This window comes from Lepidochelys olivacea (assembly GCF_965140295.1).
Source record: "Lepidochelys olivacea isolate rLepOli2 genome assembly, chromosome: 9".
NCBI classification, from domain to species: Eukaryota; Metazoa; Chordata; order Testudines; family Cheloniidae; genus Lepidochelys; species Lepidochelys olivacea.
In genome coordinates, this window is record NC_140419.1 from 37,468,848 (window position 1) to 37,486,713 (window position 17,866).

The 17,866-nt window shown below is 38.3% G+C and overlaps 1 protein-coding gene across 3 annotated transcripts in view; it reads left to right on the forward strand.

Annotated features, from left to right (window-relative positions):
* Window positions 1-17,866, forward strand: part of FARSB (phenylalanyl-tRNA synthetase subunit beta) — a 54,145-nt gene that overhangs the window by 13,398 nt on the left and 22,881 nt on the right. For all 3 annotated transcript variants that reach the window (XM_084640069.1, XM_084640071.1, XM_084640070.1), the window contains 6 exons: window positions 1,139-1,200; window positions 1,620-1,827; window positions 2,244-2,324; window positions 5,516-5,608; window positions 7,343-7,460; window positions 16,668-16,820. In XM_084640069.1, the coding sequence (XP_084496195.1) occupies window positions 1,139-1,200; window positions 1,620-1,827; window positions 2,244-2,324; window positions 5,516-5,608; window positions 7,343-7,460; window positions 16,668-16,820 (715 nt within the window). The remainder of the gene's footprint in view (window positions 1-1,138; window positions 1,201-1,619; window positions 1,828-2,243; window positions 2,325-5,515; window positions 5,609-7,342; window positions 7,461-16,667; window positions 16,821-17,866) is intronic.

Genomic DNA, 17,866 nt, shown 5'->3' on the forward strand with positions numbered 1-17,866 from the left:
GTGACTTCAGAGGGGCTCTGCATGTGCTCAGGTGCCCACCCATGGATTTCTCTGTAGGGTTAGGGTGATAGCTAATGCTTTTTTTGCTTTGTTAAAAATAAGCAGAATGGAAATGGTCCCACGTTTTCCCTGAAAGCAGCTGTGGACAACTGGAGATCTAGTTAGGCTTAGCATAGATATCAAGCAAATGAAATTTGGTTAATTGAGAGGGGAAGTGACTTTTATTTAGATTCAGACTTCTTATAGTCCTATATTGGTATCTTTTGTTTTGATAATGTCTTTTTGACTCAGTGCGGTAAATGAACAGCGGGGTGGGGAGAGGAACCTCTCGTTAGATTCCAAATCCCTCCCCTTCAAATTAAGTATCCAGTATCTACATCTCTGGGTCAGACCTCCAGAAAAAAATGGAGAAAACCAGACATCATTCCAGATACTTCTAAAGCAGAACAAAAATCTTTTAAACCCCAAAATTTCCAGGCCTTTATATGGCAAAAAAAGAACTAACTCACTTTTTCCCTCTTGAGGCAACTGTTTAGGAGGGTTTGTTTTGTATTTAAACAATTTTACTAACGAATTTATCACAGGGTCTTGTTTTATTTTTTGGTTTGTGTGTGTGTTTTCCTGCTTTCTGTGGCTGCAAGAGCTGCACTGAGTTTTACAAAAGCCTATGTCTGATCTGATTTATACATCTGGTAAAACAAGGAAGAGAGAATTATGTCATCTCTCTGCTCTGCTCAAGGTGTCAGGAATTGCTACCTTCCTGGTAGTTTGATTTGCCCTACTCCCAATAGCAGAATTCCAAAGTCCATTCCAGAAATCTGAGTTCCCAGGCATGACCATTAATCGTGTCAGTGCTTTGTTTTTGGTATTCTCTTTGTCAAATGTTCACTTGAAAGGCATTAAAGGTGCCTAAAAACTTACATCTTAACTAAAAGTAACTTTATTTGAGCATATCAGGATGTTGTTTGTTTAAAGTGTATTATGGTTATTCTAAAATATTAAGCCCAACCCTGCATTCCAGAATTCTCTTCTGTGGCTGTCAGTGGTGTCAGAAGAAGTTGGATTAGAAAGATGTCACAGCTGGATCTTAGTAGTCACAAATGTAACTTTCTGTGTAAACCCTTTTTTTCCCTTGTAGGAACTGGCTTACAGAAGAGAAAAAGTGAAACCTGATTTAATTAACAAGAAAATTGGAATCAGGTATGTTGTGCAAACCTAGCTTTTATTTTAATTGAAATTAATGAGCTGTGGTAAAATACATCGGTTATTGTGATATTTTTATAATGTATATATTGTGTATTCAGTTGAATTTTAGAATGCACTAAAAACTGGCATGTTAACTTGAGTAATTATATCAGCTACCTAAAGATGCTCTTCAACTAAGTGAGTGATTCTTCATTTCCTCCTGTAATTATTGTGTAGTCTTGCTGGCAGAGAATTGCTGTCATGTTTTGTCTAAGAGATGGCACTGATAGGTGATACATATGTATACAGTTTGAAAGTACTTTGAGATTCTTTATCATGGAAGACACTATGCAAATTAAAGGTAGTATCTTATTTAAAAGCTAATCAATGTGATGTAAAAGTCCCCTAATATTGATTCTGTTGTCTTGTTTTAGTGAAACACCATCAAGTCTTGCAAAGCTGCTGACCAGGATGTGTTTGAAGTCACATGTCACAGGGAATGGGAACAATATAGAAATTGAAATCCCTCCTACCAGAGCGGACATTATCCATGCATGTGATATCATAGAAGATGCAGCAATAGCTTATGGTTATAACAACATTCAGATGACTATTCCAAAAACATACACCATAGCCAATCAAGTAAGATTGTCCCCATAAATAAATCTCTATATTGTCAGTAAATGACTATTGTACACTAGAAGGGTTTTGAGAAAAACAGAGCCAAAGAATTAAACAATATTTGGACATGCTTTGCTGTTGAAGGCATTTACCATGGATTGGATACAAAACATATGCCCAACTGATCTGAGTAGAGCCAAGACCAGTGGTTGCTGGTGCTTGGAAAAAAGACAGGGTTTAAGCGTGGACCTGTTGTTAGATCTTTAATTGGGAGATTCATTTTCTCAGTCAGCTGGTTGATGCTTTTTGTTTGTTTTTTAAAGCATGCAAGCAACCTTACTAGCAACATTCACTGTAGTGTAACATGCAGAGTTATCAAGGAAAAGCATCATAAATATTTTCAGATTGAAGATGAAAACTGTCTTGATTTCTTTTAGTTTCCTCTCAATAAGCTCACAGAACTTCTGAGACAGGACTTGGCAGCTGCTGGATTCACTGAAGCGCTCACTTTTGCACTGGTACATTTTTATTAACTTTGGGATTTTTTGGTTGTATACTGAAACAATTAGGGAGCCAAATCAGAACATAATAGTCTTATGGTGTCATGCAGTGTAAATGCAGCAAATGTTATGTGATCTTGTTTTGGGACATGCTTGTTTGCTAATGTTTTGGTATTACAATATAATGAGTGTTGTGTGAGTTTGTGTCCTCAGAGGAATTGAATGGCTGACTGTTAATCTGGCATGTATTTCAAAATATAGAGGTGAAATATGGATGCTGAAATGAACTGTTCTAAATTTCACTTTACATGAATAGTACTGAGGTAGAAGACTGTCAGACTGTTTCTCAAGATTGCCAGAGTTTAATAACAAACCAAATGTATTTGGTTACAATTTAATAATGTGGAAACAAAATGAATAGTGATACCCCATATATAACACTGCAGTTCATATAGTTCACAGCCATTCCATTCTGAACTCTTTTTTGGGTATTGTAATTGTCTGTGAATGCTTGCTTCAGCTGTTTTAGTGTTATGCAAAGCCTCAGTCAGCAAAATTGTTTTTTTTTACAGATCTTTTTAAAGTTTTTAAAAAAGTATAAATTATGCATTAATTGTACTCTTACGTCCCCATGCAACAGTCTCACTTCCAGCTTCCTGCACAGATATAGACTGTTATAGTTGTTACAGTAGTACTCAGACCCTTGCAAGGGATTGGGGTTTCACAGCAAAGAGTACTTCTTACCACAGTTATGTCCGTAACTGCAGTTAGTATAGTTTTGAAAACTGGAATTGTGCAGACCATTAGTTGATAATACAGACTAGTAAATGTTTTTAAAAAATATTAAATGCACATGACCATATTTAGTTTAGCAAATCAGATATCAATGTACAGCAACTCTTCAGAATAGATTTTAAAACATTTTTTAGTATGCTAAATAAGTTCTTTAGAATAAAAGTACTTGGGTGAACATAATGGCAGGTGCCCACGTGCTAATATGGCCACAGAATTTGTACCAGATTGTGCCCTTATATTTGAGTAGATCTAGATGTAAAAAGGATTTTCAGAAATGCATGAGATTTATATAACGAATAGCTGACCCTGTACGTGGTGCAAAAAATACACATGCACACATGCACCCTGAAAGGACACTCATCCTCCTTTCAGAGACTGTTATCTGATTCGCAGTTAATATTTGGATAATATTTTCAAAATCATCTAAGTGTCTTATGACACTGACTTTCAATTGGACTTAGGCTCCTACAGCACTTAAGTGCCTTTGAAAATTTTACCCTTTGAAACCAAATATCATAATCCCAATGTAATGGGATAATGTAAAACTATAAAAATTGGCTTCAAACTTCTGTCTCCTGACTTCCAGGAGGTTCAGATGTGATTTTTTTTTTTTTTTCAACTTTGGCCTATCCAGGATAATAGCTACCAGTTATTTTTCACTCTACCAATATGCAGTGTAGTAAGATGATCTGTAGTAGTACAATGATAGGGGAAGCACAATGTGTTCCTGTGTTCAAAGCTTTCACAGATTTCATTCATGTATTAGTACAATGAATGTCTCTTCAGTGTTTTCAACATCAGATAACTGGGATGCTTCAAAATGCTGAATTTATATGCATCCCGGCAGTACATGTTATCTGATCTTTATGAATTGCAGCAGCATGTGATTACAATAGTAAGGGCTGTTTACATAGGTAGGGATTTGTGAGATCGGGCACTTATATCATGTCATGCATGTTTCACATCTGTGTTTCTGCTGTGGCATTGATATCTGAGCTCTGGCGTATCACTGCCAGGTTCTTAAAACACATATATGAAACACACCTATCATTTCAGTGTCATACATACTGCACCATTCCGCAACCTCATGTACATTTTGGATGAGAAATGTCCATTAGTCATTCTCACATGTAATCCATTCTTTGGTCTGAGCCCAAAACTATAGCTTCAAAAGAGTAACATTGAGTTCTGTATGATTTAGCTAGTGTGTATTCAGTCCCGTCATAGTCCGCTAACAAAGTTTAGCTAGACATCTGAAAACACTTGACCATAAAAAATTCCTGCTAAGGTCAGCAATAATTTTTTTCCATTCAGAAGCCCACTCTTTCCAATGGTGTCAGCTGCTAATTTTGCTCACATTTGCTCAATCAACACCCCTTTTGGAGCACTGCCAACACAAATAGAACACTCTGGGAGGATTGCAGAATACTAGCAAATCCTCAGTTACATGCAGAGTTCATGTATCAATTTCCTAATGCATTAGTAGAGCTATAAATTCTGGAAATCTGGACTGTGAACCTTAGGTCATGTCTACACTAGCATTTATGTTGGCAAAAATTTTATTGCTCAGGGGATGTGAAAAAACACACCCCTGAGCGACATATTTTTTGTCGGCATAAGCGCTTGTTGGCGGGAGTGTGTCTTCTGCTGACATAGCTACTGCTGCTCGTTGAGCTGGTTTTATTATGTTGATGGAAGAGCTCTCTCCTGTCTACGTAACGCGGCTACCGGAGTGATCTTATAGCAACACAGCTGTATTGGTACAACTGTGCCACTGTAAGCTTGTAAGTGTAGGCATGGCCTTAATGATAGTTTCTGTCACTCAGTGTGCACAGGTGATCAGTGAGCTAAATAGGTCACTTGTACTATTTTAGTAACTAGCTTTTTAATGATACCTTGAGAGCCTAATGGAGCCATGATAGTTGAGGGCTAGATTGTGTAACCCTTACCAATGCACAGTAGTAGCTTATTCTGCAAGTAGTCCCAGTGGGATTGGTTTCTCTGTGCGAAGGCTCAGTGTAGGACTGATTCCACTGGGACTACTTGCACAGGAAATTACTATTCAATGGAAATCAGAGTGGAAGAATCTGTCCTCTTATTTTTAAAATAGTTGATAATTACCCATGATAAAAGCTAATACACTCTTGCCTTTTCCTGTTAATCTAGCATTATTTTGGTTAGTAATTGATGCATAAATAAACCAGCCCATTTAGATAGAAGGCTGAGGCTTCATTCTTCGCTTTCTTTTGTGCTTACAAGTGAGTATTGCAGATCAGCAATAGCTCTGATGCCCCTTAACATGACTCTCGCTGATCTTGCATTGTTCTTGATATCAAGTTCTATCATCGGTTCTCTGTATATTTTAACCATTTGACTGTGTTTGGTTGGTGTTTTTTTTTTTTCTCTCTCCTCAGTGTTCCCAAGAAGATATTGCAGATAAACTTGGTGCGGACATCTCTTCAACAAAAGCAGTGCACATAGCTAATCCCAAAACAGCGGAATTTCAGGTGAGTAGTTTAATTTCAGGTCTAATTCTTGCACTACCAGCTTCCCTAAACATCTGAGAAGGTAGTTACCAATCAGCAAGGTAACATTACGAAAATACAGGTAAAGCCTGCAATTTGGGAGGTAACTTAAATATCGAAAGGGAAGAAAATACATAAAATGTGGTGACCACTTTTAATGCAGTTAGAAGTCAATAGAGAGATTATGCACATGTAAAATACAGTTGCTTGCAGTTTCTTCTGAGGGCCCAATTCTATCCCCCTTATACTTAATAATATTTTAAACAGTGTAAACTTAGTGGAATGAGGTGCTACCCAATGGGATTAGGGGTGACAAAATGGGGCCCTGTTTTGTTACAGTAATTTCCACCTTTAAATCCTAAATCTCTAAATGTCCGTTTGTATCAGCAGAATCTAGACTAGTTGCAGAGTCCAAAATTCAGCAGAGAGATCAAGTTTCACCCAAAATATAGGTTAGTAAAGTCAGGCTTTTTGAGAATCTAAGTTCAGTAGAAGTGTTTTCATGATTTGTAAATTCCAGTGGAAAATCTAGTCCCACTGAGCCAATCTGAAAACTGGGGCACTTTATTAAGACAGCATTTGAAGGCAGGGCACAGTAAATGTGGGTGAACTGCATTTGAAAAAACACTAATGTGAGTACCTCGTGTTTTGTTTCCTTGTTTTTCTATCATAGGTACTTCTGGTTGTCCATCACTGTGGTCTCTCCACATATTTTAAGCATATTACAGTACAGTATCTTACAATATCACCTGTGCTATTGATAGTCACCAGCAGGCCTATGAATGACTGTTCAGAAGTCATCTTAGTATTTACTTTCTGTATCAACAGGAATTGTCTTTATATGTTTAAACTCCACATATTTATGCCCCCATCAGCTTAATCCAAATTTCAAAATTAAGTTTAAACCCATATTTTAACTTCCCTGTGTACCTGGCTGCCACCTTGCCAGGTCTCTTTGCTGCTGCTTTTGCACCACTCATCAGTCATCTGGCTGATGTCTTGAATTTTTAAGATTGGTTCACAGCTGGCTTACAAATAAATAGCTTTCATTTGTCCATTATATATACACTACTGCAAAGCAAAAGAGCTGCTGAGCTCCTAGCTACTAAATCCTCTATTCTGGAGCAAGAACCCTTTGAACTCACACCACTGACAATGAGAAGTAGAGGAAGCATCCCATCCCTCAGCCATTCTCTTGCTTAAAAATTCATGAGGACCCTTGCAATATGATGACACATTCCTTGAAAGTATAACTGATGGTACATGTCACTTTGCATCAGAAATATGTATGAATTGTTTTAGTTCCTTAGAGAAATTCTCAATCTATGTATTTGGAAGCAGTGTTACCTTGTAGTTAGAGCTGGGGACAGGGAATGAGAAGTCCTGAGTTTTTTTCCCTTCCTGTGTCACGGATGTGCCATACAAATTCAGACAAGCCTCTGAAGTGCTCTGTGCCTCGGTTTCCCCTGCAAAATGTGGGTATGAATGTTCATGCACATTCATAAGACACTTTGAGATCCTTGAGCAGTAAATGCATGAATCTACATTTTCAGGTTTAATAATCCTAAAATAAAGAGCGATAAACTTCTGAAATTACTGCATTATTTCACCTGGTTATTTTAAAACTAATTCCAAATAAGCAAACCCAGAAAAGATAAAGCACCTACGCAACCTGCCAGGTTGTTTTACGCATGCAATTTCATGTTTGACCTGTAGGTGGCACGCACCAGCCTCTTGCCTGGCCTCCTGAAGACTATTGCTGCTAATAGAAAGATGCCTTTGCCTCTGAAACTTTTTGAAATCTCTGACATTGTCTTAAAAGATTCCACCAAAGGTAAGAGAACCCCATTGAGCACACAAGAGCTTTTCATATCTTCTGTGCAAGGATTCATGATTTTTTGAAAGAACTCTGGCCTGCTCTGTTTTAAGTTGCTGTTTTTTAAGAGGTGCTACTTCTATAACTCTGTTAAAACAGGTCCTACAGTGTTAGTGGTTTTAATTTTTATAATGTCCAACCCTTTAGCTGTTTTGGCCTATGTCCTTCAGGGAATCTGTACTGTACCCAACTTCATGGGCAAGTGCCTCTCAAGAAATGCTTATTTACTTGATAAATGGTAATAGTGGGTAAATCTCTGTTTATCAAAAATATTGCTACAGAATTCATTCTCGCTTAGCTCATGCTCACAGCACCAGCGTGGAACTCCCTTGCTTCAAAGGCCAGATTTTTAATGGTATTTGGGCAACATGCAGATAGGTGCCTAACACGCACTGAAATCAATGGTTCCTGTGCACTTTTGAAAAGCTCGCTAGGTACCTAAACCAAGTGATTCCAAAGTCTTGGCTTGTCCCCCATAGAGAACTAAGTAGGTCAGAGATCAATAAGAAAAGCTCAACTCATAGCCACCTTGGCCCAGGGCAGGATCCAGGGCATAGTAAGTTTGCCAGTGAGGATTTGTCACTCATCACACGACAGCTCAGACCATGCTACAGAAGTTGGGTCTGATGATTGCAATGGTATTTTTAAATCTTTATTGCACATCTCCACCTGGGACAGCCTTTGTTGATGCTGAGATCCCAGTGTGGGGGTGGGGAGACGTCTCGTGCTGAACTACCATATCTGAGGCCCAGGAGGACCTGTACTGGGAGTGTGAGACATAGGAGAGAATCCTATAGGATAATACCGTCAAATCTGCAGAATTTATAAATAACTTTTTTTCCTTTTAGGGGTTTAGTAAAAAGTGATTATCTGATCTGACAGATTTGTCTAAGTACTTTTTATTTTGTGATACCCTCCCTCACTCGATAGCTAATGTCTCCTTTACCATTGTAATAGATATGTAACCTATGTTAGATCAATACTGGGGCTGTGCACACCCTCCCCTTGTGTAAGTGGATGTCTTGCAAGTGTATTGCTGTTTCTTGGAGAAGACTGGGGCAAGTCCACATGCAAAAAAAACAAAAAGAAAGAAAGAAATTCTTGGTGTTATAAAATTCCCACACATCTATCAAATCATCTACTTGAGAGTATGTTCCCATTTTATGCAGAGTGCTGAGATAAACATGTCTCCTTCAGTATCATGCTGCAGTCTTAGTTGGGTTATATTTTAAATAGCCAAAGCAGTCAGTTCATGTTTCAAAGATTTTAATGGTATTCTGCCTGGTTGTAGGCAGGATTGGGGCCTAAAACAGCATAATTTTTATTTGGAAATATATAAGAGTGCTGCAAGCTGTAAGGAAAAGAAAACTAAACTATATAAAAAAAAAATCTAACTCAAGTTACTGAATTAGTTTTTCTTCACATGGTGGCTTGGTGGAGAAGGATGTATATAGATCTGTTTCTCTGCTGGCAAGACCTTGTGTGCTGCGTTGCAACCCTGAAGCAAATTTCTGCCACTTCATAATGAAAAATCCTGACACTACCTTAAATACAGTAGCAGAAATGAGTGCTGCTGTGTTATCTGGTTTCAGCTTTTCATGCTGTGTTTAACCTATTTGGTGTCTATGAAACAAAGGTTTACATAAGACGTAAACAAAATAGCAAGTAAATTGCTTTGTTGATGAACTTAATTTGTGGATTATTTTTTAAAAATTGCCAGGAAAAATAAGCAATTTTAGCAAAGCATGCAGACTCTTTATTAAATGCAGACAGTTTGGTGATCCAGGCTCATTACTTGTTGGGCAAGGAGGCTGCCAGCATGTACAAAACATGGTACAGATGGCAGAATAGCTTTAGCATTCTTCATAACTGGTGTAGAGGTTATTTATGTTGGAGGGAAGAGAGCATTCCTTCTGGCTGCATGAAATGTACTAGTTAAATAAATTACTGTTATTTCATGGGTTCTCACTGTAGGATTTTTTTAAGCTTCCACTTATACAAATGGCCACTTAACTGTGTTATAAAAGCCTACTCTTAAAGTGTACTTTAAGTTTAGCAGTAATCATTGCTGTGGATTAAAGATAAATTCTTTGAGATAAGGGCTTTGTATTCCGATGTATTTGCACAGTGCCTGGTACGGTATGAGAATTACCAGAATACAAATAATAAAATTATTTTGTGGTATATATTTTCAGTAAATCTGCTTAATATCTTTCCCAGATTAATTTTTGGGCCTTAAATCTAAATGTGCTGTAATTCATAGTTTCAAAGGAAAAAAGGAATGAGAAATCAACAACAGTTCTGTAGACATTAAACAATATGGGGTTGTCCTGTTTTCACATATGGAATGAGACTCCCTGCAGTACACTTACGTTATCATTCTGACTAACTTAATTTTACTATTTCATATTTTTGGCATGCAAAATTTCCAGTTAATTTAAAAAGTATGGATCAGAAGATCACTGACACTCACGGAATGTGAAGTAGTCATTTGTATGTGAATAAATATAGCTGTATAAATGCATTGTTTTTTAATAAAAATATTTTTGCCCACACTTCATCTTTAGTAAGGTGAACAAAACATACTTCTCCTCCTCACATATGAGACATAGATTTTGATTTACTAAATTTGGAAAATGCATGCCAGATTTAATAAAAATAAATCCAAATCTGACTAAAGTTTCCTTCTCAAAGGATGAGAGAGAGAAAATGCAGGGTTTGAGTATGTGTCGCACAGTTCTGTGCACCCTCTGCAGAGTTGCATAGAATATTGTCTTGCGGTTTGGTCTTATTGTTAGGTTGGTAAAGTCTTCTCTAGTGTTATTACTATGTTATTGCAGCCTATAAATCAGGTTAGACCAGGCACAGAAACTTCACATCTTCCCTAACCATGATGAAAATATACATTTTACCCCCTCAAAAAGTTCTTTGAACAATTACCTAGTAGAATTTTGCAAGTATGCAGCAGTCTGCCTCTAGCATGGTTGAGATTAAATTGTGGATGCAGTTGAAGTTGTTTGTGTGCATTTTCTTGCAGGCCTTACTGTAATTATATACAAATGCGGATTTCTGTGAAATTGATTGATTGTGAGACTAGTGTTTAACTGAGCAGGTGTACGCTTTCAAAATCCCATCTTTTCTAAACCCTTTAAAGTTACTAGGGGGCAGCATGCACCACTGTTCTATCTTTCATTACATTGTTTTGGCTCGCAAAGTCCTAGCCAGCTGCCCATCCTTTAAGTTATTTTAGAGCAGCATCTCCAGGCAGTGCTTTGAAGTCGGTGAAATACATATATAATTTAGGCTGACATATTTGGCAGGCCCACAGAATTGTTTCATGGCATGATACAAGTGCTCTCTTAAATGATTTACAAAGAACTGAGGCATTTCCAACAAACCCCAGCTTTGGCATAAAGTTCCAAATACTGTTTTCCCCGTAGTGTGCAGTGAATGAACTTCCTGTGATATAATGTATTGACTCTCTGAACGACTGAGCGTTACAGCACTTACAAAGCTTGGAAGGATTGAGTGAACACAAAATGTACTCATTGGTTAAGGTTTGTTCAGTGATTTTGAAAATGTGAAGTATAAGAATTTGAAGTATTTTTTTTTGTCGTGGCCACCTTTTTGTTCGGGATAACGATATGAGGAAGTCATAAATTACCTGAGTAACTGTGAAGTAAAATTCAACCTAACTTTTGTTGCTGTGGTTTCTAATAGCGCCTACAATATGCTAAGCACTGTACAAAAAGATATCTCCAAAAAGCGTGCATTCTCAAAGGACATAACAGCCCAAGGGAATAGGAAATAGTAAACAAGGTTTTCTTCTTATCAGTTGTTTATATATGTAAACTTTTGCATACTTGCAAAATTCTATTAGCTCATTGGTCAGAGAACTTTTTGAGGGGGTAAAATGTATATTTTCATCATGGTTAGGGAGGATGTGAAGTTTCTGTGCCTGGTCTAACCTGATTTATAGGCTGCAATAACATAATAATATATATATTGCATATGTATGTACAAATTATCCTGTAACCGTGATGTTATAGTTACTTATAGGCATCAGGGAGAGGTGGGATACAAATGAAGAAAGTATTAGGTTTGAATTGCATACCTTGGATACCCGAGAAGAGATATCAGATGTACCAGGCATCAGATCTGTTTTGTCTAGGTTTGCCATTCCGGCATTGGGAATTAACCCTAGTGAAACTACAGTTACTTTTTACAAGCTGAAAGCTACAATTCTAGTATTTAGAAGCTTCTTGGATAACAGAGAACCCTTCACTGAAGGCAGTGTCTGCACAGGCCTGCATGTCTAGCTTCTAGCAGTGGTCACTGGGCTGCAGGTTGAGAGCCACTGTTAGAGTCTAGCAAACATGGTACTAGATTATCTGCCTGCTGCTTTGTAAATATCTTCTGAAGACATGAATGACTTTTGGTCCACAAGGATGAGCTTTGATCTTGCCTGTGAGCTTTTACTCTTGTACTTTGTATTCCTCTTTAATGCAATACATTAGCCACCTAGTAACTGATGGTTCTAAATGCCTTTTTTGTTGTTCACTGGGAGATGGTACAGTAGGTATAGGTTAGTTATATGCCTGAGTTCTTGCTTTGTTGATATTAACCACTCTGAGTATGTCCAACATTTGGCAGAGTTTCTCTTTTGTTGTGTTTAGGATTGGTATAGAATAAGGAGAGAAGTGTCTCGTGAGATCTGTGGAGTACAGCTCAGATATTCTGCATGCAGATGTGATAGCTACCAGATTTACTACTTTGTATTAGAAGAGTGACACTGAAGAAATGGGTTCAGATAGTGGTTTGATAACTTGTACCAGGATCAAACCAAAATCCAAGTGACCTACTTTGAATTTTCTGAGGATTTATCAGTAATGATGTCCTCATGAATCACCTAACATGTGAGCGAGATGAAATCCACCTTTGTTCTACTCCTGTTATTGAGGAGACCGCTGACAAATATTTCCTGAAAAAAGCTTAGTCAGACCCAAACTGTCGGTATTCCAAGATTTGAATAATTTTTTATCCTTCTTCACCCTACTTGTTCTGTACTAGTTAGTACTTGAGTTCAGTAGAGATCTTGGAGCATTCTGAGCTTGGAAACTTTTCCTGAGCCCATCAGGATTCCTAGAGAATAGCTGGCGGGTTTTTTGTTTTTTTTAACTGATCAATCTCCAGCTGTTAGGGGATTTTTCAAGCTTCCCTCCATCTAAGTGCTTAAGGGGGCCTTGACACAGATGCTCTTTCCACTCCAACAGATGAAATAGGATTGTAGGGGACAGCTCCTTCATGCCAGACAGCCAGAGCCTCTGAGGCTGGTAAGATGGTGTTAAAATTACTCTCCAACTGAATTGTCTCCATCAAGGTAAGGGTAGAAAGGGATGGAAAAGGCTGACTGGCTTCATCTGGGTTCTAGTGTTGAGGCTGCTGCTTCTTGATCCCAACATCTGGTGTAGAGACATGAACTTCTGGTATTCTGTCTAGGCTTGGCAGGCTGGTCAGTTGACCACATATTATTTGTCCATGGTCAAGTGTTGTCACACATTCCATCAAGAATGCCCTGATATAGGCAGTGGCCTACCTTTTTGATTGTGGTATGGTAGTGTGTGTTAGCAAGCCTACACAAATGTCTTAAATCACTAACTTTGCTATACATTTATGTCATCTGTTGGGAAAAAGGCAAACTGACAGAAAGTTGAACATCTTGATTGTCCTGGAAGATTCCAGACAAACACTGTATATGTCTTTATTTGTATACCAAGCTATCAATGCAAAGATATAGATGAAGCAGTTGAAGCTGATAAAGAAAAAGAAGATAATGAAAAGCAGGATGCTTGAAGAGTTGGCCTGCTGCCTACCTAGCATAACTGCATTTAAAAATAACTTTTTTCTTTTATAGTTGCTATGGGTTTCTTTTATTTGTTTAATTTTTCTTTTTTTGTAACTCTTCAGCCTTGAATAACATTGACATTTAAATGCTAATCTAACATTGCTAAAAAAAAGATAATTATTCTTTCGTTTTGTAGAACTTCGTTTCATTTTACATTTTTCTGAGTTAAAATAACTCAGTTAAGTAACTTGGTTTTTGTAATTAGACATGAGTATCTACCTTACCCCTCAGGAGACCATAAAGTCTTAGTCTTTTTTGTTACTGTTGTTACTGTTCTAATAAATTAGTGTGTTTAAAATATTTGGACATTTTGGACATTATTTGACCAAATATGCTGAATTGACCAATTATTTTTGAAGCAGTCGAAGGCCAAACCCAAATGCTCTCTGACAGGGATTCCAAATTGGCGTTCCAAATCTCTTTAAGAATGCACCTAGCATCTGAATGGCAGCCATCGTAGCAAGTGGAGTGGGTCAACCCAATATACAGAAGTATGCACTAATCAAATTTAGAATGATAAATATGTGAATCACTGCTGCTAGGTCTGCATTGGAGAAAAGTGGACAGAGTTGTCTGATCAGTGGATGCGGCTTATGAGAGAGAGAATACAGTTCTGCCTACTGCTGCTATTTTAGGCATCCAGGTGCAAAAATATTTTAGCTATGGTAATCCGACCTGCTGCTCTTCTTTCAGGCTTTGTTTCATATTGAGAATTCTGTTGTCCATGTTTGTTTGAAAATGGGCTCGGATCCTAATGTTCCGTGATTCCTCTGAAGTCTCTAGCATCTCATGATCTTTCCCATTGGCTACACACAGATGTTGAATGAAAAGCACAAGGGGAAAAGCATGAAATATATTTTGCAGTAAAATGAGTCATCTTCATAAATAACTGTAACTTTAATTTTGGAGGCTTATAAAAACATGTCTCATAACATATTTTCTCCAAAAGGAGGAGAATTAAGGCAACCCTCCTCTCCCACTTTAAGGGAGAAGAGATGGACTCTGAGGGGAACAAAACCTAATCAGTAGGCTAAATGTTGGAGGACTCTCTACAATCTGAAAAAATCCATACATCTTGTGTGGTGCTGTACAAATAATCAGGCTCTAGCTGGTATTTTGTTGTGAGCAAATTCTATCCTAGAAGAAAGGGACTGTCAGTGAGGGCAAGTCTACACTGCAGCGCAGCTGAACCTCTGTAGTGCATCTGGTGAAGATGCGCTATTCCAACAGGAGAGAGCTCTCCCGTCAGCATAATTATTCCACCTCAGCAAAAGGCTGAAGCTTTATTGGTGGGAGAGAGTCTCCTGTCGACATAGAGCTGATGTGGACATACTTAGGTTCCTGTAACTTGTGTCGCTCGGGAGGTGTCTTTTTCACACCCTTAGGGGACGTAAGTTAGGTCGACTTAAGCAGTAGTGTAGACCAGCCCACAGAGAGCCCTTCCTGACTTCTGCAAGGGCCAGCTTTGGCACAGCCAGCCAGCAAGCCCCACCCTTGGCACGGCCAGGCAAGGGGTTTCTGCTGAGTGCACCATAAGGGGAGAAGTGACTTCTGAGAACTGGGCTATAGATAGGCTTGGGAGGATTAGATTTTCATTAATAAATGCTGGTAAATGTTGATTTCACCACACACACAGAAATCAACGAAAAAGTATTTCCATCAATGATGATTGAAATTTCATACAGACAAAGTAAAGAAGATGCAGTGTGAGAAGTTATTCATTTGATTTAAGGATGTTTACTCAGAATATCTTGAAATTTGAGATTGACAGTTTGTATTTTAACAGTTATAAAGCTTTAACTTTTTGAATCTCCACATCTGCTGTCATTAAATGATTCTGTCCCCTATATTGTCCATCCCCCCCCATAATTTCCCATAACTGGAAATTTTAATTGATAAAGATAAAAAAGCTTAAAACCCATTTTACATAACTGAAAATTGCAATCAATAAAAAAATAGGGAAAATGCTTAAAAATAAACATTGATATCTGTTGAAAATATATTTTTTTTTAAAAGTCTGCCAAGCCTAGATATAGACAGCTTAGCAGGATGGTGGTATACTAACTATACCTTGAATTTCACCATAAGTGAACTGACAGATAAGAACGCATGTATTATCCTTTTCCTCTCAAAAAATTAAAAAGCAGGATTCTGTATTAGCTGAATCTTCTGAGTAACCTTTGACAGACCCAAGCAGAGTGCACTGCCATGGTCTAGTCTGGAGAGGCACAGGAATATAATGATTCTGTAGTACACTTGTGTCTAAAATGTATCCATGTGACAAGAAAATGACAAAGTATTCTGGTGAAATGAATAGTCTAATCAAAATGAATTTAAATTAAGCGGGGGGGGAGGGGGAGGCTGCTGTCGTTTTAGTGCTTTGTGTGAACACATGATATATGGTAATTAATTTTGGAAATTACGAAGCTTTTTAAAATATACATTTGAGGTGTTTGATTTGACAGTCTGAGACTGATATCCATAAAACAGGTGCACCACACGTAACTGTAGCGTCTCTGCTCCACCACCGGTATTTCAATCCTGTCCTGAAAGCTGATGTGAAAATACAGTGCACTCTCATTGGATCTTCCATGCTTCTAGGACTGCCAAGGAAGGTTTTAACTGTGTGGATGGCTTCTGTGATGTGGAAACCTGTCTTCTTGGAATTAGACTTAGACCAAGATCTCTCTTCACACACAGCCCCAAACATCCATGAGAGTATAATTATATTTGGCTACTTACAGAAGTGGGCTTGTTTTGTACTGGTAAAAGGCTGGGTCTCCCTGTTCATAAATCTACTTTTGCCACCAACCTTAAATTGTAAATTTAAAAAATAATAGATTCTAAGTATCAGGATCTTGTTGATTCTTGTTGAATATACATATTTTGGTTAATCTGCTTTTTAAATCCTTTAACCTTTTAATAACATGTTGGAAATATTCTGAGTTCTGTTGCTTACTTGGGAAGATATTTCTCCTTACCACATTTCTTCTCCATTTCCATCCTAATAAAGTACAGTATTTAAAATTTGTGCAGCATGATTTTTCCAAATGATGGGAGACCTATGAGTTAAAGCATGGCCAGTGCCTATAATCAACTCCGCAGAGTGTGGGATGGATGTCTGTGGGAGAGGCCATTCTGCATTCTCAGTTTCTCCCTGAGGTACAGATGTTTCCATGCACAACTGTAAAAACTGATGCAAAAGGGAAGGATAAACACGTGACAAAACCCAGAAGTACAACTGTTTGTTTCTTCTGCAGATGTAGGTGCAAGGAACCAGAGGAATCTCTGTGCCATTTACTACAACAAGAACCCCGGGTTTGAGGTCATCCATGGGTTGCTGGATAGAGTCATGCAGCTGCTGGCTGTGCCACCAAGCAAAGAGAGTGGATATCTAATCAAGGCAGCTGAAGGTAGGAGAGCAGTAGCATGGAGAGGGACCTATAAAGGAGTCCTACGATCCCATTACTATGTGGATTTAATTTTATATTGTCATTAACTGTTGGCACTACAGTACAAGAGTTGTTTTGAATATGTGTTAGCATGCTGAAAAATACTATGGGGCAAATGGGACTTTGTATTCTCATTGCCTCTTACACATTAGGAAATGGAATTGGACTTTTTTTTTTGGTCTCCGTATTTTTAGCTAGCTTCTGTGGTGGTGATCTTTACATAAGAGAGAATCCTAGTACAGTGGATATTTCTTACATGAGTAAGCTGCATGTGTATAGGAATGTGCTCTTCACAATGAGTGAATCCAGCAATTTGAGGGTTAGCTGTCAGTTTATTGAATGAGTTTTAATTAACACCAGGTATCTGCTGCTTTCCTATTGCTAGAAGTGCCTGGAAACAGACAAAAGATGACTCGTTACTCCTAATATTCTAGCTTGAAACATTATCTAATTATTGTGGAACTAGAGCTGCTGCACAAGTGTGCTGTCTTCTAGACAAATGAGCCTGCTGCTGTATTAGTTATATTTATACAATAGGCCTCATGCTTCTTTATGCCAGGTTAGTTACATGTAGGGGACTGGACATGAAATCCTTACTTACTCTTTATTCTTCGTGTGTGTGTGCGCACACGCAAGAGAGAGGAGTGTGTGCTGGCCCACCAGCAGAAGTGGCTGAGCTGTAACCCCTGTAAAAAAAAAACTTGCTGGAGACCCTCTCTAGGCGAGGCATATGAGGGCTGCCCATCCACAGCCCCCTAGCTTCTGCTCCAGCACCTGACCTCCCACTTCCGTGCTGCCCGTTGGCCATGCATTTCCTGCAAGAACTGTACTGGCCAAGGCTCCTGTGGAGTCTTTAGTTGCCCTCAGGTAGGTGCACAGTTGCAAGTCTCCATCTGTTATGAACTAGAACCGTCTAAAGTCAGATATTATTCCTAGATCAATGTTCCTGAGTTGCTTGGCTCTGGTGCATGCATTGGAAGGGTTTTTCAAAGCTTCCAGAAGTTTTG